The sequence below is a fragment of the Perca fluviatilis genome, chromosome 5 (assembly GCF_010015445.1).
Source record: "Perca fluviatilis chromosome 5, GENO_Pfluv_1.0, whole genome shotgun sequence".
In the NCBI taxonomy this organism is placed as follows: domain Eukaryota; kingdom Metazoa; phylum Chordata; class Actinopteri; order Perciformes; family Percidae; genus Perca; species Perca fluviatilis.
The window spans coordinates 28,197,937-28,218,967 of NC_053116.1; the positions used below are offsets into that span (position 1 = coordinate 28,197,937).

The 21,031-nt window shown below is 41.2% G+C and overlaps 1 protein-coding gene across 1 annotated transcript in view; it reads left to right on the forward strand.

Moving 5' to 3' along the window:
• The first annotated feature begins 1,636 nt into the window (after window positions 1–1,636).
• The window catches only part of soga1 (suppressor of glucose, autophagy associated 1), a 104,706-nt gene continuing 85,311 nt past the window's right edge, over window positions 1,637–21,031 (forward strand). The window contains exons 1-3 of the mRNA XM_039800448.1: window positions 1,637–2,995; window positions 8,162–8,263; window positions 8,592–8,714. Coding sequence (XP_039656382.1) covers window positions 2,000–2,995; window positions 8,162–8,263; window positions 8,592–8,714 — 1,221 coding nt within the window. The 5' untranslated portion in view covers window positions 1,637–1,999. The remainder of the gene's footprint in view (window positions 2,996–8,161; window positions 8,264–8,591; window positions 8,715–21,031) is intronic.

A 21,031-nucleotide genomic window follows, 5' to 3' on the forward strand; every position in this document is an offset into this window, starting at 1 on the left:
CACACACACACACACACACACACACACACACACACACACACACACACACACACACACACACACACACACACACACACACACATAGAGGGAGGTAACCTGAGATTTACTGTACTGTGTTACCATGTGTGTGGCATCCTGCAGTATTAATCATGATGTGAACAGTTGTGAACATGTCTGTATACAGAAATACTGCATACTGTACAGACATAGCATTAGCATATCCTCTTGCATTACAGTTTTTGCCAATAGCTTACACACTAAAAGTCAATGGTTAGACAAAAGCATCAAAACCTTAAACTTTTGTAACCATGCCTTAAACAAAGGCGCCAAAAGTACTAACACGTTTTCTGCTTTGCACTTTGTTTGCAATTCTGCAACGCACTTCTTGCAAATCACTACACACTGTTTCTTACAAGAATGAAAACTCTTGCAATCATTGGAAAAAACACTTCTCTTCAAAATGCAAAACACTATTTGAAATTGGCAACAAACCCAAAAACATGATCACCTTGGGGGCCGTCATTAGTCTTCAAGGGGTTCTCCATCACCATGCCACTCCAGGTCCCTACAATTACTGCACACATAATCACATCTCTGGATGCACTACACAATCTAGTTGTTCAGGACGGACGACAGCAGCCCAGGTTTGTTGTCATCTGGGATAATGTTAGTTTCCACCAGGCTGCTCTGGTCCAGGACTGGTTCACCAACCACAATACTGGAACTTCACGGTTGTATACTTGACCCCCTACTCCCCATTTCTCAATCCGATTGAGGCGTTGGAAAGTGTACGACGGCCAACCACATCCCCACATCCCTCTTCTGCAAACAATGGAAGAGGTGTGTGGAGACATTGAGGTGGGGTCAGTCCATTGTGTTTTTTTTGTTTTGTAAAAACCTGAAATGGGAAAAAGATTAACTGTGTTTTTTTCTGAAGCCTTTCTATTTTTGCATGCATTAAAATGTATGTTCTGTACCAAAACAATCTTTTACAGAAGCCTGTATGAGAAAATAGGTATAAAAAGTACTGAAGAGAGCAGTGTTTTGTATAAAGTACATCAGTGTGTTTTTGCTGCTTTAAAATAGCATTTCAAGTGGTGCATTTTGTTGCAAAAATGCCATTTTGAAAAAGGATTGTCACGTTTTGATTGACTGTTATATACCTTGTTGGAAAGCCCCTCTAGGGACTTGAGTTGCAAATTGTCTCAGGCTACAGTGTGCAGACAGGAGCAAAATGGTGTGGTGAAGAGGGGTCTGCACAATTAATGGATAGTGTCATTTTCGAGGAGTGGTTTCTGGCTATCACACTTATTGCTTTTCATACACTGACCTGTACATAAATAAGTAAAGTGTATTTTAAATGTTATTGCCCCTATCCAAAAATTATCATTGGATATAGACTATCGTTTCGGCTTTAAAGCAATGCATAGCGGGTACATCCTGCTCTTTATGCATCTCTCACAGCATCCCCATACTCATTATTTTTGACTGCTCCTTATAAGGGGCCCTTATAGCTCCTACATAATCCATCCTGCAATGGTGGCGACAGAGAGCTGCAAAATGAGATTCACTCTCTCTCTCCTCCAGGGCTACATCCCATTATCTGGGCGGAGAAAGAGGGAGAGAGGGTAGACCTATCCACCACACTGCCTCTCTCTGTTCTCAGCCACAACTCCTCTGAGCAGTAGCCTAACCGGCTAGACAGATATCCTGATGAGAGGAGGGGATGATCTTTCAGAACAAAGCGGAATATTTTATTTCATTTCATCAATTTGTGATAAATTGGATCAGGCCTGATAGGTTGCGTTTCTGTTGTTTTTGGACTTCGCTTCCTGCTTCTTCGCCTTGTTGCACTACAGGAGCTCGTTGTGGCTGGAGCGAGGATCCCCTCCTTTTGTGTTGCTCTGCAGTTGTTTATTCACACTCCAACTTCTGCCTCCTGTTTCCCCGTATAGGAGGTTTTATTTCAGTTTTTATTGTTTCGGCCTAAACGGAATGAATGACAAAAACAAAGGGGGTTGATGTCCATAACTCTCCGACTCACCTCGTCTTCGCCTCGCCCAAGGAACGGAGACTCCATCTCCGACAGAAGATGGAAAGCGGAGGCGGGACAGAGGGCTCGGACAGTGGGCAGACGCAGCACGCGGTGCCCGGGCAGCAGCAGCCAAACCCCCGGCCTGAAACTGCGGAGCTCTCTGCAATGGTGTCCGCTCAGCCTCCGGGCGAGAAAAAGAAGAAGATAAACCGGGCACCGTCCCCGGCCAGACCAAAGGATGTACCCGGTTGGTCGCTTACCAAGATCCGCGGAGGGATTGGGACCCCAACCCTGAGCGTCAAGCCGGGAGCCATCAACTTGGGTAGCCGCATTTCCAGGCGCAGTCCCGTGGGAAGTCTTGCTGGAAAGGACGGTAAAGCGGAGAAGAGCGGTGGTGGCAAACCGGCGGGCAAATCCTCCTCCTGCGCCGCGTTGTCGAAGACGGCCAAGGCGACCAAGAGCACCGGAGGACGGAGAAAGGTGTCGGACGCTAGCATAGGATCCGATGATTTATCTAAGGACTCTGGCTGCGCCACCGGGAAGCTCTCCCCGACCGACAGTAGCTCCGAGCTATCGGACTGCGCCTCTGAGGAAAACAAGCTCTCCGCGGACGCTGTGAGCAGTGACGCCGAATCGAGGAGCAGCCGGGGCGGTGGGCCGGACGGAGACAAGCCACTCAGGGATGGCGTGTTGGCGGATAAAGCTAGCCAACAAGCCGCCGCCAAGACCACCTGCTCTTCCGCGGAGAGAGACTACAAGGAGCGGCTCTCCCTGGGCGTGGAGACTGGGGAAGGGAGCATATCCCCCGGCGAGGAGCGGTCGGTCACCTCGTTTGACAGCAGGGTACCTGCCAGCACGTCCCTGGCTTTCTCAGACCTTACAGAGGAGTTTATGGACGGCATGCATGAGGAGTTTGTCCGGGAAATAGAAGAGCTGAGATCTGAGAATGATTACCTCAAAGTAAGTCCAGCTATGAATGTGTTAATTAGAATTTCTCATTGGCATTTTGCTTTTAGTCCATAATGCAAAGACTAAATCCTCTTTCTGTCAGAATCATGTTTTTTTTATTTTTTATTATCTGTTGGGTTTATTTACCAGTTCACTCTTACTTGTTTCCCAGTTTAGATAGGGTATGCCTTTGGATGTCATCAAAGGCTACACACTACAAGGATGATGATGATGTTTTGAATAGAGAGAGTATCAGTAGCACAAGAGCAAAACATGCAGCATTGTAGCCTCAGAATGGATGTTTCATATGGAATACCTGCATGAGCAATAGGAAATGTGAAATATTGCAGGTGTATGTTAAAGAGTAAGATATAATGTGTGGATGTAGTATTTTGGGCAGATAGTGGCTTTTCAACATAATTTGGCAGCCAGTGTTGTCAGTTGTGTTTCCCCCAACTCACATGATGGAGGTGAGGATGTCATTTTACCAGGGGTCATCAGACTCTGAAGCCTGCAGTGAAATATAACTCTGCATTGCTGCTAATTTACCAAGGTATCAGATGAGAATTTTCTTTTTCTTTTTTTTTACACAAAATGGTCAAAATCATGTATTCTGAAAATTTGACATCCGTACAAAAATGTCCATTGTTTTGTCAAACTGACAAACACCAAAACATCAGCACTCAAAACAGTAACCAGAGAATCACTGCACCATCATCAAGGCCTCACAGTGGGATTGCATGTCATCAGATTTTGGTACTAAAAGCATCTCTCAGCTCCCACAGGTACGCAGGCAGTGGGATGTAACGTGTATCCACCGGTGGAGCAGATCCATCCAGCCTTGAGAGTGATTGATTAGGCGAAAGATCAATTATATTAGCATGTCCCTAAGCACTATATGGCAGTTACCAGACATGCCAATAATTGTCAGAGATTGATTGTAGAGGGTGATTGATCCACAGTCTAAACAGGAGGACCACCACTTATTTTCTCAGTGAGCTCTGCAACAGTGTTGGAGAATTTAGATTCTTGGTGGACCTTCACCATGTAGATGGATCCACACAGCAGAAGGGTTTCTAATTGATAACTATGGTGACGTGATACATTTTAAATCACCCCTGCTGCTCTTGTAAACACAAGCCATGATGCCTTAAGACATGAAATGACAATTCTGAAAAGACGAGGAATAATCTTGATTGATATCATCATCATGATATTCCCTAGATTGTTACTTTTAGTTATGCTAGCCAACAAAACCATTAGGATTAGTGTTCAGTAGTTGATTTTTAGCCATTAATCAAGCAACATTTTCAAACATTTGCTGGTTCTAACTTCTCAATTGTGAGGAGTTGCTGCTTTTCTTTCTTTTACATCAATGTCAATTGAATAGCTTGGCTTGTGGACTGTTGGTAGGGACAAAATTGAGCAATTTGAAGATGTCCTCTACACGGAAATAATCATTAGTTGTTGCCCTATGTCTGATTACATGTGCTGTCTGTCTAAAATCATGATTTATTGAAGTCTTTTCAGATGTTAAAAGGAATCACAGGCCTGCTTTCTCACTCTCACTCAGCTAATGCCTGAATATATAGGACAGCATGTAACAGAGCTACCTTATTGGACCACCCCAAAGCCTCATGGGAGGCCTGGCAGTGAAGTGAGTGTGGTTGTCTGTTTTTGCAGCTGCGAGGAACACCTGGTTAGTAATCAGAAGATGAAAACAACATGCTGCTGTGGTGTCAGGCTCCCCCCTCAATCTCTCTCTCTGTGTCCGATTTTTTTCTAGATCCAGCTTCTAATCCACACTCTCCAACTCCGCACACACAATGTTCATCCTTTTTCTCTGACATGCAGACTTTATGTCGGTCTATGTTCGGCTATAGCATCACATAGTGCATATCAATAGACTGACTGTTTGTTGGTGCAGACTGTGTGACATTTAATCTGTAATAAAAGATCAAGACAATAGCTGCTGAAATCTCTGCAATTATTAATTAAATTTCATCGTATATGATGTTTGTGCTCAACATGTTGAAGCTGTAAGAGAACATGGTTGGTACACAGTCAAATCTTCCAGCTACCTGCATCCCTTATTACGTATAGCTAGGCAACATGCTAACAGCAGTTTGATTGTCTGTCATTCCTACCATCCACACACCATGTTAAAGCAGCTCTTGCTCAGCAGGAACCCAAACAAATAATTAAATTATCACTTGGGTCCACATGCTGCACTTAGACAAGATAAACAGCATGTAGGTCTTTACTGCTGATCTCCAACCTGACAGAGTCACAAAGTTGAGCCTTTCTTTTTAGGAATCTCTGTCCTGTGACTACAATTTAAGATAATAGTTGAGCATCTGTGCAGGCGTAGCATGTATACATGACTGTGTCAGCCTAGTTACTCACTCATATCTTTCAATATTCACAATATTTTACATTGCAAAGAATTGCCATGGTAGTACAGGTGTCACTGTGTGGCAATTTATTCTCCTGTATTGTTTTGAGGCAATTTTTGAATCTTGAAGTCATTGTAAATGCTTTATAAACACTCAGATTTTAAGGCTTTTTTTATTCTCTGGTATGTTGACACTAGAAATATACAAGAGGATACTACACATGACAGACTCATGATGGCAGCTATTGTGTTTATGTGTCATGCTTCCTTCAGTAGTCTCAGTGGCACTGCCTGGTTAAACAAACATGAAACCCATCCACATCCCCATCCATGGCCCATTTCCAGCTTAGCTTAGCACAAAGACTGGAAAAGACTGGATGGGAGTAACAGCTGGCCCGGTTCTGTCCTACAGCAGGTAGACGGACCGTTATCACAGCAGATGTTTGTGAGCTCTGCTTTCTAACACTGCCCAGTCTGGCTCACTTAAATATAACAGCTGATTGGTTGATTAAATCTCCTGACTGGCCGACTGCTCACATGACAGCAACAATCTTCCCTTTTCTTTTTTAGTTAGCTGTGTAAAGCAGGTCAGCGGGACACCTCTCTTTCTCTCATAGTCTCTCACCACATTAACTTGTGATTCCCTCGTTTCGTGTCCTCACATTCTCGCTTTCTGCTGTCTTGTTTCATCTCCCTCCCTGTCTACATTTCTTTCATGCTCATGATGTTTTTACCATCCCTGGTTTTTCTATTTCTACCCCTTTTCTTTTCTCTGTCCTTGGCTCCATTTTCTTTTCTGCCATTTTCTTTCTTTTCTTTAATTCTGTTCTTTCTGTTTCTTTCTTTCTTTCCTCCCCTTTCCTTTTCATACTCCCATTTTCTTTATTTTTAGGGATATTTCTTTCCTTTCTTTCTATTTCTTTTCCTTCACTTCACGTTCTAACTCTTTCCTCTCCCATCGTGCCTTTCCTTTTACCTTTTCTTTTTCCTACTTTTAAAAAAAATTTCATCTCTGCCTCTCTCCTCTGTATTGCAGATGTGCAGCACAGTGGTCAGTGTTGTACAGATTGCTCCTTGCTGCAGTCTATTTCAGCTTGATCAACAAACCTCTTTATATACACACACACACACACACACACACACACACACACACACACACACACACACACACACACACACACACACACACACACACACACACACACACAGTAATGCAGAGGATAGTCATGCAGAGGCTGACCCACATTCTCCACTGTAGTACATTTTGATAGCACTACTACTACAGCCGCTTGTACTCCTTATTTTGCTTACACATCCCACACAACACACATTGCACACTCTTGGAAGCACACCGTTGTGCAACACCCCACCTGCTGTCCCATAAAGCCCATCAACCCGACTTTTTCTGGTGGGGTGTGGTTCATTTCAGTGCAGACACACTCGCTAATACAAGAGCTGCACCTTAAATGTGTTTTAAAGTAATGATGCAATTCATGGTGTCAGGCTGAAATGATTAATTTGTCTCTATGATGTCTATAAGAGAGGTAGATAGCAACACTACTGTAAATTAAGATCACATACTGGCTGATTTTTTTAGTGGCATTTCATACCTTTTTGAAAATGTTTGTTTAGATTTGACTTCTTTACTACTTATTTTTAGTTCATATTTTAGAGTGTAGGAATTTCTTTTACTTAATGTCAATTTCCCTGCAGGGATTGCTAAGAGTTTCATCTAAGGTCATCTTTGACGTCCTGGGTGGGAGAGAGAAAGGAGAATCAATACAGTATCATATTATGTTACTTAGTACGCCATTCTGCTACTTATATCATGTAGATCTCTATTTCTGATGGTCCCTTTTTATCTAACTTGAGAGGATATTACACAGCAGTTCATTTAAAGAAGATACTAATTGTTGTAATAGCTATCCTGATAATAAGGATGACGTAGACAAAGATATGACTGCTAATGATAGCGAGCAGCGATTGATGGGATGGATTATGAACAAGGTTAATGGATGATGATTTTTTGATGATTGTCTTGCATCAATGACAAAGATGCTAAAAGCTCTAATGACTCCTGTTAAAGGTCCCATGTCATGAAAATGTCACTTTATGAGTTTTTTTAACATTAATATGAGTTCCCCCAGCCTGCCTATGGTCCCCCAGTGGCTAGAAATGGCGATAGGTGTAAACCGAGACCTGGGTATCCTGCTCTGCCTTTGAGAAAATGAAAGCTCAGATGGGCCGATCTGGAATCTTGCTCCTTATGAGGTCATAAGGAGCGAGGTTACCTCCCCTTTCTCTGCTTTGCCCGCCCAGAGAATTTGGCCCACCCATGAGAGAGAGACATCACGGCTTTCAACCGAGCAAAGTGGCAGTTGGTCAAGGTCACACTCCCACCCTCCACCTTGTCCCCCCTCTCTCCTCCTAAATAGCTACAGACACAGAAATGGCACATACTAAGGAAAGCTCATTGTGGGACTGGCTCTAGTGGCTGTAATTCTGCACTAAGGTTGAATTTCGGGAAAGAGACTTCAGATACAGTATTAGGAGATCGCTAAGGTCTATATAAAAGCATCCAAAGAGTGCCATGGAACCTTTTAAACATTAAAGGATTCCCTTTCTGGTCCACATATGTGCACATAATGCTGTCTACACTTGGATTTACAGTCAGTTAGAAGTCTCTACAACATAACAGCTCTTTCCCCTGCTGGCTGATATCAGAGGAGTATTGTTAAAATGATAGATTCACTTACACACTCTCTCTTCTCCACTGTCTCCAGGATGAGATGGAGGAGTTGCGGTCTGAGATGCTGGAGATGAGGGACATGTACATGGAGGATGACGTCTACCAGCTGCAGGACCTACGGCAACAGCTGGAGCAGGTACAACTGCGGGAGGACAGACCGACTAAGTGAAAGCACACTCGTTGAATCTGTGCTCTCATTTTGGGGTGATATCCTGATTTGGAACTTTAAATGTATAAAACGGGCAGAGGCTGCAAAATGTTTTGAAACAGGCAATGTCATATTTGAGCTAGAGGTGTGACACAAGGCCAGGTGCATTATGGATGTCTGCATGTCTTCTTTGGAATTTTAATAGCTGCTGCAAGGCGAATCTTCCCTGAAGGCGCTAGAACATGAAGCAAAGTAACAAAAAGGGCTTTGACAGATGACACATAACATCATCCAAAAAAATGCTTCTGTTTCTTAGGCTAATAAGACCTGCCGCATCCTGCAGTACCGGCTGAGGAAGGCAGAGCGGCGCTCTCTCCGCGTGGCCCAAACAGGGCAAGTGGATGGAGAACTGATACGAACGCTGGAGCAAGACGTCAAAGTAAGTGTCGGTGTGTTTTGAGAGAGAGTGATTGAAATGGCTACATGGAGCTGTGTGTGGCACTGGAAGAGGTTCTAAAGTTGTGTCTCAGCTTCACGCAAAATATACAGTATTCTATATGGGAAGCAGGATAGAGAAAGTGAGATCTGGAATAAGATGTCCTAGTGTGGCTGTAATCTTATTTACTGATTTTGAAGTGCATAGTCTCTATTCCCAAAACACTGAGCTCTTAAATAACAACAGATACAAAAAATAGCAAGGAAGCTTATATAGCTTCTACTAAAAGTCTTCGTCCTCCAGAAATCAAAACTCAGTTTGTGTGTAAATGTTTAAAAATAGATATGTTATCTTAATCTGTATAAGGCCACTCTCAGCTAGGCATTTTGTATTCTTCTGTTAAGTTTTATGTAGATAAAGATCCACTTGTGTCAAAACTTTCATTTAGGTTCTGCTATTCGAATTTTGCAGAAAAGCAAGCGAAGATGATCTGAATAGGAAAATAATATCCGTATCTATATGTATTGATGGTTACATGACCAGACATGGGGGGGGGGGGCATATCATGAAAAACTCACTTTTTTGTGTATCTGGAGTGCCTACTAACCCACAAACTAGTCAGGTTTTTGTGGGCTGCCTACATCAGACAAAATGGGATTTAACAAGCCATTCAGATTTGCTTTAAGGACTTTAAATATGTGACTGTTGTTACATACATGCTGTGTTTTTGATGTATTTTTTTACATATTTTGCAACCGTTCTTTTGACCCTTCTCCTTCACACTGTTAAAATCACGAGAATGTGGTGAGGTCAGGTCTAATTTGGTGAGGTCAGGTCTAATTTGTTTAAGGAATTTCCCTGTTTAAAATATATATACTATATATACTAATCATCACACTGGCTAAGAAACACTGAACGCTGCATTAGGACTCTCAATTGACCTCGCACATTTAACAGGCATACACAGATTACTTCAGAAACCAGCATTCCATCTCCACAAACACACGTGTGCAGCAAATGTACATACAGACAACGCTCTCTTTAACTAGCGTCCTTTACAGGATGCATACACACCAGTCATCCCAATCACTTAAGGAATTCCGGGTAAAGGCCGGTTATACACAACAAACTGACAAAGTGAATGCAGGGTAAAGCTTCTGTGTGTTTTGTCACGGTGACCCTGGACTATATGGGTACACTCTGTCAAATTCACAGCGTTCCGGCAACATTTTTTCATGTGATAGAGGATACAATGAGGCCTTTATACCCTGAGAGAGAGAGTGTGAGAGTGAGACTGTGATGTCACTCTCCAAGGGCTTTCCGCCGGCTGTTGCTGTCTGTCTCTCCAGTGCTGTCTCACAATCTGGTTGTTTTGGAAGGAAGGAAGGAATGAGGGAGGAAGGAAGGGAGGGAGGGAAAAGGATGAGTGTACATCCTGTGTTTCTGAGTGTGAAAAAAAAGGGGATTGGTCACTTTTTGAAAATTCAAATCAGCCAATCAGAGAGGGAGGATGACGCAGGGAGGAATACATAGAGAGAGAAAAAAGAGAGATGCAAAAAAGAGAGAAACTAAGAGAAAGAAACAAAAAGAAACAGAAACAAAAATAGAGGAGGGGAAAACAAGGTATTCAGGAAGGATTAGTTGATTTGAATGGAGGTCTGACTTGAATTTAAATCTTTAGTAGCCAATGGTAGTGATGGGATAAGGAGTGGGAGAATGAGGTCAGATATAATGGAGGAAATAGAAAGACAAAACTTTTAAAAACAAACAAGTGAGGTCTGTATCTGTTGGCTGCATTAGCAAAGAAGGGTCATAAACACAAGATACTAACAACATATACACTGCAAGGAGACAAACCTGACCTCTGTCACAACACATGGCTGATTGTGTCGTCTTGCCGCCAGAGCCAAGACTCAGACAGAAGGTCAAGTTACTGTGTGTGTGTGTGTGTGTGTGTGTGTGTGTTAATCCCATGCTAAGCTTCTCTTTTGCCAGCCTCTTACAGTCACTCCTCTGTTTATTCTGGTGCCTTTATCATTAGCCTTATAAAACCAGACACTCACTCCAGCCTCTGTGACTCAATACTGATTCAGCTCTACAGGAAAATAACTCAAGTAGCATTAAAAAAATGACAATGACTGTAAACAGTTGGGTGTGCTTAATGTCTTTAACTCAAGTATAACATGAGTATGAATGCTAAAAGTAGCAGCTGCAAAAGCTGTGGATTTCTGGACATCCAAATCCTCCATCTGTCTCCAACATACTATTTGTTGTGATGCTAAATGCTAGTGCAACTCGTTGAGTTGGGCCCACGACGCAGAGAATGCTTTACCAGCACCCACTCCGCTAACAGCAACCAGCTAACAACATATAAAGCCCATTAGCATGTTGCTATCACTGGCAGCACGCTGCTCAACCCAACAAGCACCAGCCAACAATCCTCTTCAGCTACCTCACCTTAGCAAGCAGCAAAGCATACGCTATTATCTACCACATCACATAAAGCTAACTTGCATGCTAACAGTACGTTAACTGCTTCTGCTTTATTTAGTAGTACAGATTGGAAAGAGAACGCAATTTAGCAGTTGTTAGCTAGATGGTCCTCCCTCCAACCTGGGTGATGGGGGTACCCCCAAGGCTTCTCAAGATGAATCTAAGGGGGTCATAAGATGAAATTACTCAAATCAAACAATACAAAAAGGGGAAAACATTCTTTGCTTACAGATCATAGACAGATGCAACCTGAATATTTGGTTGCAAGTCCACATTTCTTTGTATTTAACAGTTCCAGGGCCAAAAAAGTTGGGAACAACTGATTTAAGCCCTATAGTTGTGATAAGTGCAAATGGCTGCAGAAAAGGATGCGATGTGACGAAAGCAACTTTAATATTTAGCATGCATGTAATGCTCAGTTTTTTAAAAAGTGATTATTCCTACTGCAAGAAGATGCTGATTGCCAGACTCTACACTAAATGAGCCATTCTTGGAATGAGTACAAATCTGAAAACGCTTAATATAATACAAAGTGGGGAGAAATAATTTGGGATAACAGGCAAATGACTTGGTGATTATTATGCTGATTACTGAAAGTCCCTCAGGGAAAACAATAAATGCCCTTGTTATACGAGACAAATGTAGTAAATGCATTTTGGTCGATGACATGGTGTTTCAAAAATTCTTCCTCACTGTTTGAAGGTAAAGTCCTGCTGTTGGACGTGTCACAGTCAAACTTGACCGTGAACTCACTGAGCTGCTCTACACTGAGCTGCTTTATAAAAGTAATTGGCTTAACTGCTGTTGATGCTTTAAGGCCCTGCTGTTATGACTCAGTTACGTACAAATGCACACAAATTGTGTGTGTGTGTGTGTGTGTGTGTGTGTGTGTGTGTGTGTGTGTGTGTGTGTGTGTGTGTGTGTGTGTGTGTGTGTGTGCGCGCGCTATGGCTGTCAAACTCTCCATGAGAATGTCTGACATCATTTCCTGTCCTTCTCACACACTTCTCTCATTCCCACAGGCTACAGACATCTGGATACACACACATACAGAGGAAATAGTTGTTAGGATTCTCATGATGTCAACACAGCAGTTGTACTTCACCTTATCTCCAGAGAGAATCAGTTGTGCATTCGCCTTGAAGGGCCAACTATAAACTACCCGAAAGTGAGAAAATGTGTTTGCTTGTAGTTTGAGTGAACACATCCTTTAAAAGCATATCCAACAGTTTGGAAAATATGTTAGTTTTTTGTCTCATAAGGTAATATAGATAACAGTTTTATTTCTTTGCCTTCAGTATGGAGAGTGGTCCAGGATGTGTTTAGCATAGCTACTTGCTGGTTGCCCAAATAAGGAGAGAGCACAGACCACTACAGCAGTGGCTGTAAACCAGGACAGCTTCATGGTACATATGTATAACATTTTTGCTACACGTGCCACCTGTGTACAGTCAGTGCTATTGGTAATGTAAACATTATTTATACAGTGAATACATGTAATTATTTGATGTAGTCCATTGTTTTTAATACCAGGCCCAAACATTTATACTTGTATTTTCCTTCTTGCTTGGCTTTGGAGCTTGTCTCAGTTTAGTCCACCCACTCACCCTTCCATGACCATACCATCTCTATACTATAGATACATCATCTGTTGCTACTGCAGAGTGTAGTGTAGTGTAGTGTAGTGTGTGTGTGTGTGTGTGTGTGTGTGTGTGTGTGTGTGTGTGTGTGTGCTTCCTGTATGTGTTATTATGAGCTTTCATCATCCTACCTCCCTTACTCCCTCACAGTAACATATAGCATATACTGCTATAGTTGAGGACCCTAATTGAAATAATAGATTCACTAGTGTCTAACCCTAACCTTCACAACTACATGCCCAACTCCAAGTCTTAACTTTCAGAGAGCAAAGACATTTCAAAGAAGTAAGAATCAGACCTCACTTTTCAAAAAGGTCCTCAATCTCAAGGTCTTATACTCAAACTGGTCCTCACAAAGATAGGAGCACAGGAGCTTACACACACACAGTCATTAGATTAGAGTTTGAAAGCAGCAGTATCCGGTAGATTTATCTGTGTGTGTGTGTGTATGTGTGTGTGTGTGTGTGTGTGTGTGTGTGTGTGTGTGTGTGTGTGTGTGTGTGTGTGTGTGTGTGGAAGAGAGAGGGAGGGAGGGAGAGAGAGAGAGAGAGAGAGAGAGAGAGAGGGAGAGAGAGAGAACATTGGATTCTGTTTACTTCTTGTTCTGTATGAGCTCCAGTAAAGTCTTCCACACACACAAAACAAACACACATCCCAACCCCCACTAATGCACACTATAGGAAGTACAGTTTATTAACTATTAATTATAGTTATTTATTAACTATAAATAAAGATTTAATTTAAATGTTATTTGTGCCAATATAACCCTTTGACAGTTTGAAAGATAACTATAGGAAAACATTCTTTGATGGAGGAACACCGTTATTAGATTTATAACAGTATGATTTACTTTTACAAGTGAAAACGATAAAGAATAGATGATTTTGGCAAATGTAACACTATGCAACACAAGCTTGGATGGAGTTACTGGTGTGTAAACAGCCCCAAACCAAATGGTGAGCACAAAAGACTCGCTATTGTTACTCTAAACTCTGTTAATTTAGCATCTTGGCTACTTGCTAGTGAACAGGGCACGCTAACATTTGCAGCTTACATTAGAGCGGATTAACACAGTACTTGTATCTAGTACTTTGCTCTATTTGGTTTTGACACCACCCAGAGATGTCCCAAGCCAATCCTAAGTATTGGTATTGTGGCCTATCAGGACATCTTTTAACAGATCCATTAGGGCTAAAATAAAGCCGATCAAAATCTGATCTTTTCTTAACAGTACTTTAGTCTGCTATGTTGTTGCGCAGTTATCCTTCACCACAGATGGGCTCTATAGTGCAGCATTTTACTGAAAATGAGAATGAAAATTAGAGTGTGTGAATGTGAAAAATGATTTGGTTGTACTGGTGATTGAGCGTCTCAATAGAGCACCATGCGCACTGTTTCGGAACGGGAGAAATCCAAAAGCTATCATAGCATATAGGATATTGATATCATAGTAGTGCTATGATATTAAGTACTGTATCTGCACCACTGGATATAACGGCCCTCTGTATGTATGTATGTATGTATGTATGTATGTATGTATGCATGCATGAACGGATGGATGGATGGACGGGATGATGGCTGTTCATATTGGAGGTGAGATCACACTTTTCCAACTGCCAATTGACATGCCAAGGATTGTGGGAATTCATCACATTCCACCTCCCTCTGTCACCTCCCTCTCTCTTCTCTCTTTATCCAAAGATAGATGGATAACAGCCTGTACTGGAACAGCTGTCACGCCACTGGCCCTCTCTCTCTCTCTCTCTCTCTCTCTCTCTCTCTCTCTCTCTCTCACACATAATGGTTTTATATATAGACACGGAGCATATTGCTTGTGATGTAACATCCTCTAAATGGGTGTTGAGAGGCCAGATTTTTGGACGAATGTCAAAAAGGTCAACGGGATCAAAAGTAACCAACGCCAGTGCTACAGTACCTCAGTTACTCACAGCCTCCTGTTAAATCCTGCCAATTCTTTTGAGCAGACTTGAAGGTACAAGTTTTTATAGTGGCTGTGCTCCAGGGCTGTAAAACTATTTCTTGTTTTGAAATGATGACAGCGCGCACACAAAAACAGCAGTGATAAACTGATGCAATGTGAGGCTTTTGCAGGAAATCCACAGTGTGGATGAGAGAGATATCAAAAAGGTGTTCCAAGTTGTCATTCATTATTTTATATGCTGAATAAAGGTTTGTCATCTGTCCCGCTAACCAATGTATCTCTTTAGTTGACCACCACTCTCTGCCAGGCACATTGTAACCAGAAGCTAATGTTTCCCAGGAGTTCAGCATCTTCACATAGAACTATGGAGGATGTTACAGAAGCAGAGGTGGAAAATAACTATGTAGATTTACTCTTTTTTTTTTTTTTTTGATTATAGTTTTGTACTTTGTACTTTTATTATAGTTTTGTACTTTAAGTATTTCCATGTTGTACAGCTTTACACTTCTATTGTAAAATGTTTAAAGGGGAAATATTACACTTTATTTTACCCTGCTGCATTTATCTTATGGTTGTATTTAGAAATGATGCCGTTAAAGACTGTACATGCAAAAAAAAAGTTAATAAAATATGATATGTTGCAAAAGGTCCCAACAAGTCCTCCAAACCATACATACCAAATTGGAGTGTTTCATTAATTAGTGTCCCTAGTGGCGGCAGGAAATGGGACCCACATCCTCATACCTAGGTGCTGCCTAACAATATATATATGGGTCGTAATTGCTGCTTGTACATAACGACCTATGGGATTGTTTTTGATTGGAGGACAGTCTCGTTAAACCACATAGTATAACAGAATAACAAATTATAAACTTGGCGCCATAACCAGAAGTATTTATTTTATTGTTCTAATACTTAAGTGAAAGATATGAACACTTATTTTTATCACTGAATACAAGTTACTTTTTCATTTGTTATTCATGTGTTGCAACAGAAAATGTAATGAAACCTGTCCGATCTGTACGGAGACAGAGCAGCAGTCTATTTTGGTTTGTCAGCCATTTAAGAACCATCGGTGTGATTGTGAAATATTCAAAAACACTCCTTATCTGTCTGCGCAACTACGAGCTGATTCTGCAAGAACTCTCCTCTGTGATAAACTAAGAGGTTCAGCTGAACAGCCGGTAGTCGATAAGTCTACAGGGAGCTACACTTTGTAAGCATATTTCCTAGCTCATTAAAAAAAAACGATATAGTGACCTCCAAGGTTGACTGTAAGCCTTCAGATGCTTTTCAGTTTCAGTGGAGTCATCGTCTGTGATTTGATGAACAACATGCAGGCCTAAGCCACTATAGAGTGCTGAGGTAATAAAACTGCAGATTGAAGGAGTGTTTCTGTCAGATTTAGCATCAGTATAAATGGTTATGTTCTTATTTTACTTGACAACAGAACGGCTAATCCACTGCAGGAAGCAAAAATACTCTGAGACAGACAAAAAGCCTTAGTGATAGAGCACCCATGAATAGGTTTGTAGTTACAACATATATTCAACAATAAAATTGTTGATGTTCTTGGTAAATTTGAAAAAAGAAAAAACAAACAATACCATGGCAAAATCACTTGAAACACTTTCAGCCACAAGTTACATTTTAAAACAACAAATATCTGCTGCTGACCTTGTTTTTTGAAGTGGCCAAAGTGGTGTGATAAATTAATTTCAAGCAGAGTGGCTCTGTGTTTGTTTCTGTCGCTTCAGAGCAAAAAAGGTCCTGATTTCAAACCCCATCAGGGCTGACTGAAGCATGTTTCCTCCCACACCAAAAGACATTAATGTTTCAGTACAGTGGGTGTTTTTCTGTCAGTGCTCTGAAGCAACACTGGAGTTGTCCCCCAGGTGCTGTGCTGTTGCTGCCCACTGCTCCTAAACCGACGAGCTCCTAAACAGAGTTTAAATGTACAACGACAACTTTCTAATGCTCTGACATTTCAGAAAAAAAGGTTAGTTTGTAAATACAACATTTATCTGGGGCGTCTGGTTAGCTCACATGGTAGAGCCTGTGCCCCATGTACAGAGGCTCAGGCCGCGGTTTCAGTTCCGACCTGCGGCCCTTTGCTGCATGTCATTTCCCCTCTCTCTCCCCTTTCTTGCCTAATCTGTCCTGTCAAATAAAGGCCTAAAATGCCACAAAACAAATCTTTAAATATAACATTAAACCTGGATTTGGGACCACACAAAATGTCCTCTTATTTTAAGTTTAAAACTCTATTTGATCCTCGCAAAGACAAGCACCCGTGCGTGCGCACACACACACACACACACACACACACACACACACACACACACACACACACACACACACACACACACACACACACACACACACACAGCTGCTGTTGTGTTTCCATAACGGTCATCCCTTTAACGACCTTCCTCCCTGTAGATTGTGTGTGTGTGTGTGTGTGTGTGTGTGTGTGTATTTTGTTGTGTGTGTGTGTGTGTGTGTGTGCGGCTGGTTAACAGGAAGAACAAGACTGGCTGTTGAATGCAATCAAACACACAAACCACACACAGTGTACAAGAGATCTATTTGATGACTAACTGCCACGTGTTGAATGATATTGCTGTTTGCCCCGGGGCCTTTATTTTTGTGTGTTGTGTGTTTTGTTGTGAGTATGAGGAACAGTCAAGACATCCTTGCTCTCTGCTTCTGGTGAGTTTTTCCTACTCTCCTGATTCCATACTCTCTCTGTCGCACACACACACACACACACACACACACACACACACACACACACACACACACACACACACACACACACACACACACACACACACACACACACACACACACACACACACACACACACACTTTCTCAGCTCGGCAGCACCGTGACTGAATGCTAATCACATCCTATAGTTCAGTTGCTGGGTAAAACCACAGCTTCAATGGCGTTAAATTCCTCCACGTTTGTCTTTAACATAGAGGAACAATGCAGCATTTATTAAGTGTCAAATGCTCAACAAAGGAGTGTTGAAGAGGAGGAGCGGAGGAGAAGGTTGAGCTGGAGGAGGGGAGATGAAGACCCATAAACCTGCAGTCGTGAAAACATCCCTTTAATAAAAGCTGTTTTCTCTTTCAAATATTGATTCACCGATCAAAAGTAAGCACACAGTGTAAATCAATTAAATTTTCTGTCCGTCCGATCCACATAAAGCTCCGGGGGCTTTTCAGCCAGCACACATTAAGAACTCCTCTGTGTTTTAATACACAAACGCCGATGTTAAAGTGTACTTTTCATCTGCTCAAGAGAGCGAGACATACTGTATGGAGCAAATTTCCTCTTGGTTAAAGTGGTAATCTGCGAGATCCAAGAATCTTCATATTTCATCTCCATGCTCCACTGCTGTTGTGTTTCTGCACCGCACCCCCCAGCCTGCCAGTCCAACATTGTGAGCAAGACTTTGACAACATCTTCCTTTCATTTTCTGCTAATGGAATATAAAGTATATCCCATGTAATTAAGCCCCCAGGAACTATACAGCACCAGGCTGTTCAGGGATTTTAGTAAATTGCACAACCATCGCAAAAGAAGTGGCTGTATTATTAGGCAAATCTATTGAGTTACACCTCTTTGTATTGTCCCACACTTGAGTCCAATAAAAACAGAACATATTAGTTATTGTTTTGTTTTTTTTACCACATATTCGTCCAGCCAGTGTCATTTTCAGTCGACATATAAGATGCAGAAACATCAGTTTTGTCATGATATTCATAACAAGAAACATGCACATTAAAGAGTTATTTCTATAAATGGACTTCCTCAATATTAAATGATAAAATAATATAACTTCCATCCATATCGACACATAAATGTTTTCTGATCTGACACCACTATCAGCAGGACAACATTATTTGTCAGTGCCAAATGTAGTTGTCCTACAGTTCAATATACATTATGACGAGGAGGAGCTGCTTACTGTACAGCTGGAAAAAAAGGTGGTGCGAAGGCTGCAGTGACAGCTTGGAAAACCAATAAATTATTAAAGGCATCCTCAGGAAAACATCTTGACTGAGGTTTTGAATTTTTTAAATTGGAAGTCAGTAGTAGAGTGTGAAAGTTACAGTTTGATGTACGTCTTTTATGCTAACTGTCAAAATACTGCACTCAGCATATGTTTACAACAGTGATGGCATTAGGAAGGTGTGTGTTTTGACCAGAAAATAAAATTGCTGTAATGAACTGGATTTAAGTTAACCCACTAATGTCATACATTTGATTGTAAATCAGAAGATTGCAACCTAAATTTGATATATATATAAATATAAAGTCAGAAGATCTGTGACAGTTGAATAAAATTGAGAATTAGATGGCAAGTGGTGAAGTGGAAAACATGACTGAACAAGTACAAGGGAAAGTATTAGGAACTATTGAAGAATCTGAATGACAGAGAAATTCAGGAGGAGAAAAAGAAATACACAGTACACACACACACACACACACACACACACACACACACACACACACACACACACACACACCACACACACACACACACTAAAACATGAATTGGCGCATGGTGGAGATCAGGGAGCCATTGGGTAGAGTGAGAGTGGGCAGTACAGAGGAGCATTGTGGGAAACACTGGGGCGCACTGGTTCAAACACACACATGCAGATCAGACACAGACATAGAAACACACATTCATATTGTGTTCAGAGAGATTTTGCAGATTAGCAGTGCCAATGTGAAACGCACGCAAACACACAAAGAAAATACACATGCAGACAGCAGCTCACATATAATTACAATTTGTATGATGTGAGAAAAATGTTTTCTCTCATACAGTGATCACACCCGAGCTGCCGACTTCCCTCCACACTTTGTGCAGAATATACTATATAATATATTTACTAAAAGTAACATGTTCATAGAATAACACACATTATCCAGATGCAAACTTGATTTTCATATCCTCAAGGTATGTGTGTTGTATGTGTGAAATGAATGATTTGTTGGCACTTTTCAGACGTGTTACTGGTCCACATAGTTAGAGTCATTTGGGCACATAAATTACCAAGTCATATTATTACCAAATTATGCTGTGCTTTGAAATGACCGAGCTTTTCACCTCGTTTCCATATAATCAAATGAAAGCAGCTGGCAGGCCATTTGTGCAGAGCAGTGGTTCTGTGTTGTCACCACTTTATGTATGTTCTCATGTCCTTTTGGAGCTGGGACCAAATCAAAGTACAAACTACATAATACAATGATTGTGAATGATCAATAAGGCATACTCTCAGTAATTGTTAACATAAAAGTAAAATCTATCAACACAAAACTGTTAAATCATCAGATACTAAAGACCTTCATCCGCAGATTAAATCAGTATTGAGGTTAATGGGGTCTAAGTACATTTATGAGCTATTGAGTGATTGATTTAACCAGGCATTTTTTTCTAAAACCTGATATATCCATTTACTCAACTCCTGATGGGAATCATTAAAGTTTCATTTCATCAAATCTAATACAGCCTTTTGGAATAAAGGCCCTCATGTTTAGTTTAAATTGAGCTTAAGCAATTATTTTGAAGCGTTAAATTGACATCTATTAAAGCAAATTACCTCTTTTATCTGCATTTGTATCAAATCCTTTTCATATTCAACTTTTTTATATAACCAAAAGGCATGGTTGAACATCTGTTTTTAGTGTGGGAGTCACCTGAAGCATTTAGAATCATACCAAAACTGATTTTACCGTTTTGCTGTCAGATTTTTGTGCGGGTCTCTCAACCCTAAACCCTGATGTCTAACTGTATTTGCGTTGTGCACTAATAACGTCATTGATTTTGCTCAAATAGTAATTTTACTGCATGTAATTCAGCCATTACCAGATACAAGCATACGTTTGTATATTGCAGCATGAGTCAGAAAGGAGGTTTTATGCGGTTTTTATTACTGCCTAGTTCCTAAACCTCTTTAGGCAATATTTCTCAGACAAAAAGCCCATCCAAAATGTCACTGCTGGTCTAATGACTATAACAAGTAACATAAGTCAAGAAAAGCACACCGTGTTTCAATATTGGCTCTTAGTGTGTGCTTTGACTTCATCAATTTGTCATTAGGGCATTAAACCTGGAGATTAACCATTGGCTGGGCTTGTGTAACACGACGGCTCACTTCATGTATCATCTAATGCACTAATAAATTCAGACCAAAAATAACTAAAGCAAACAACATTACTG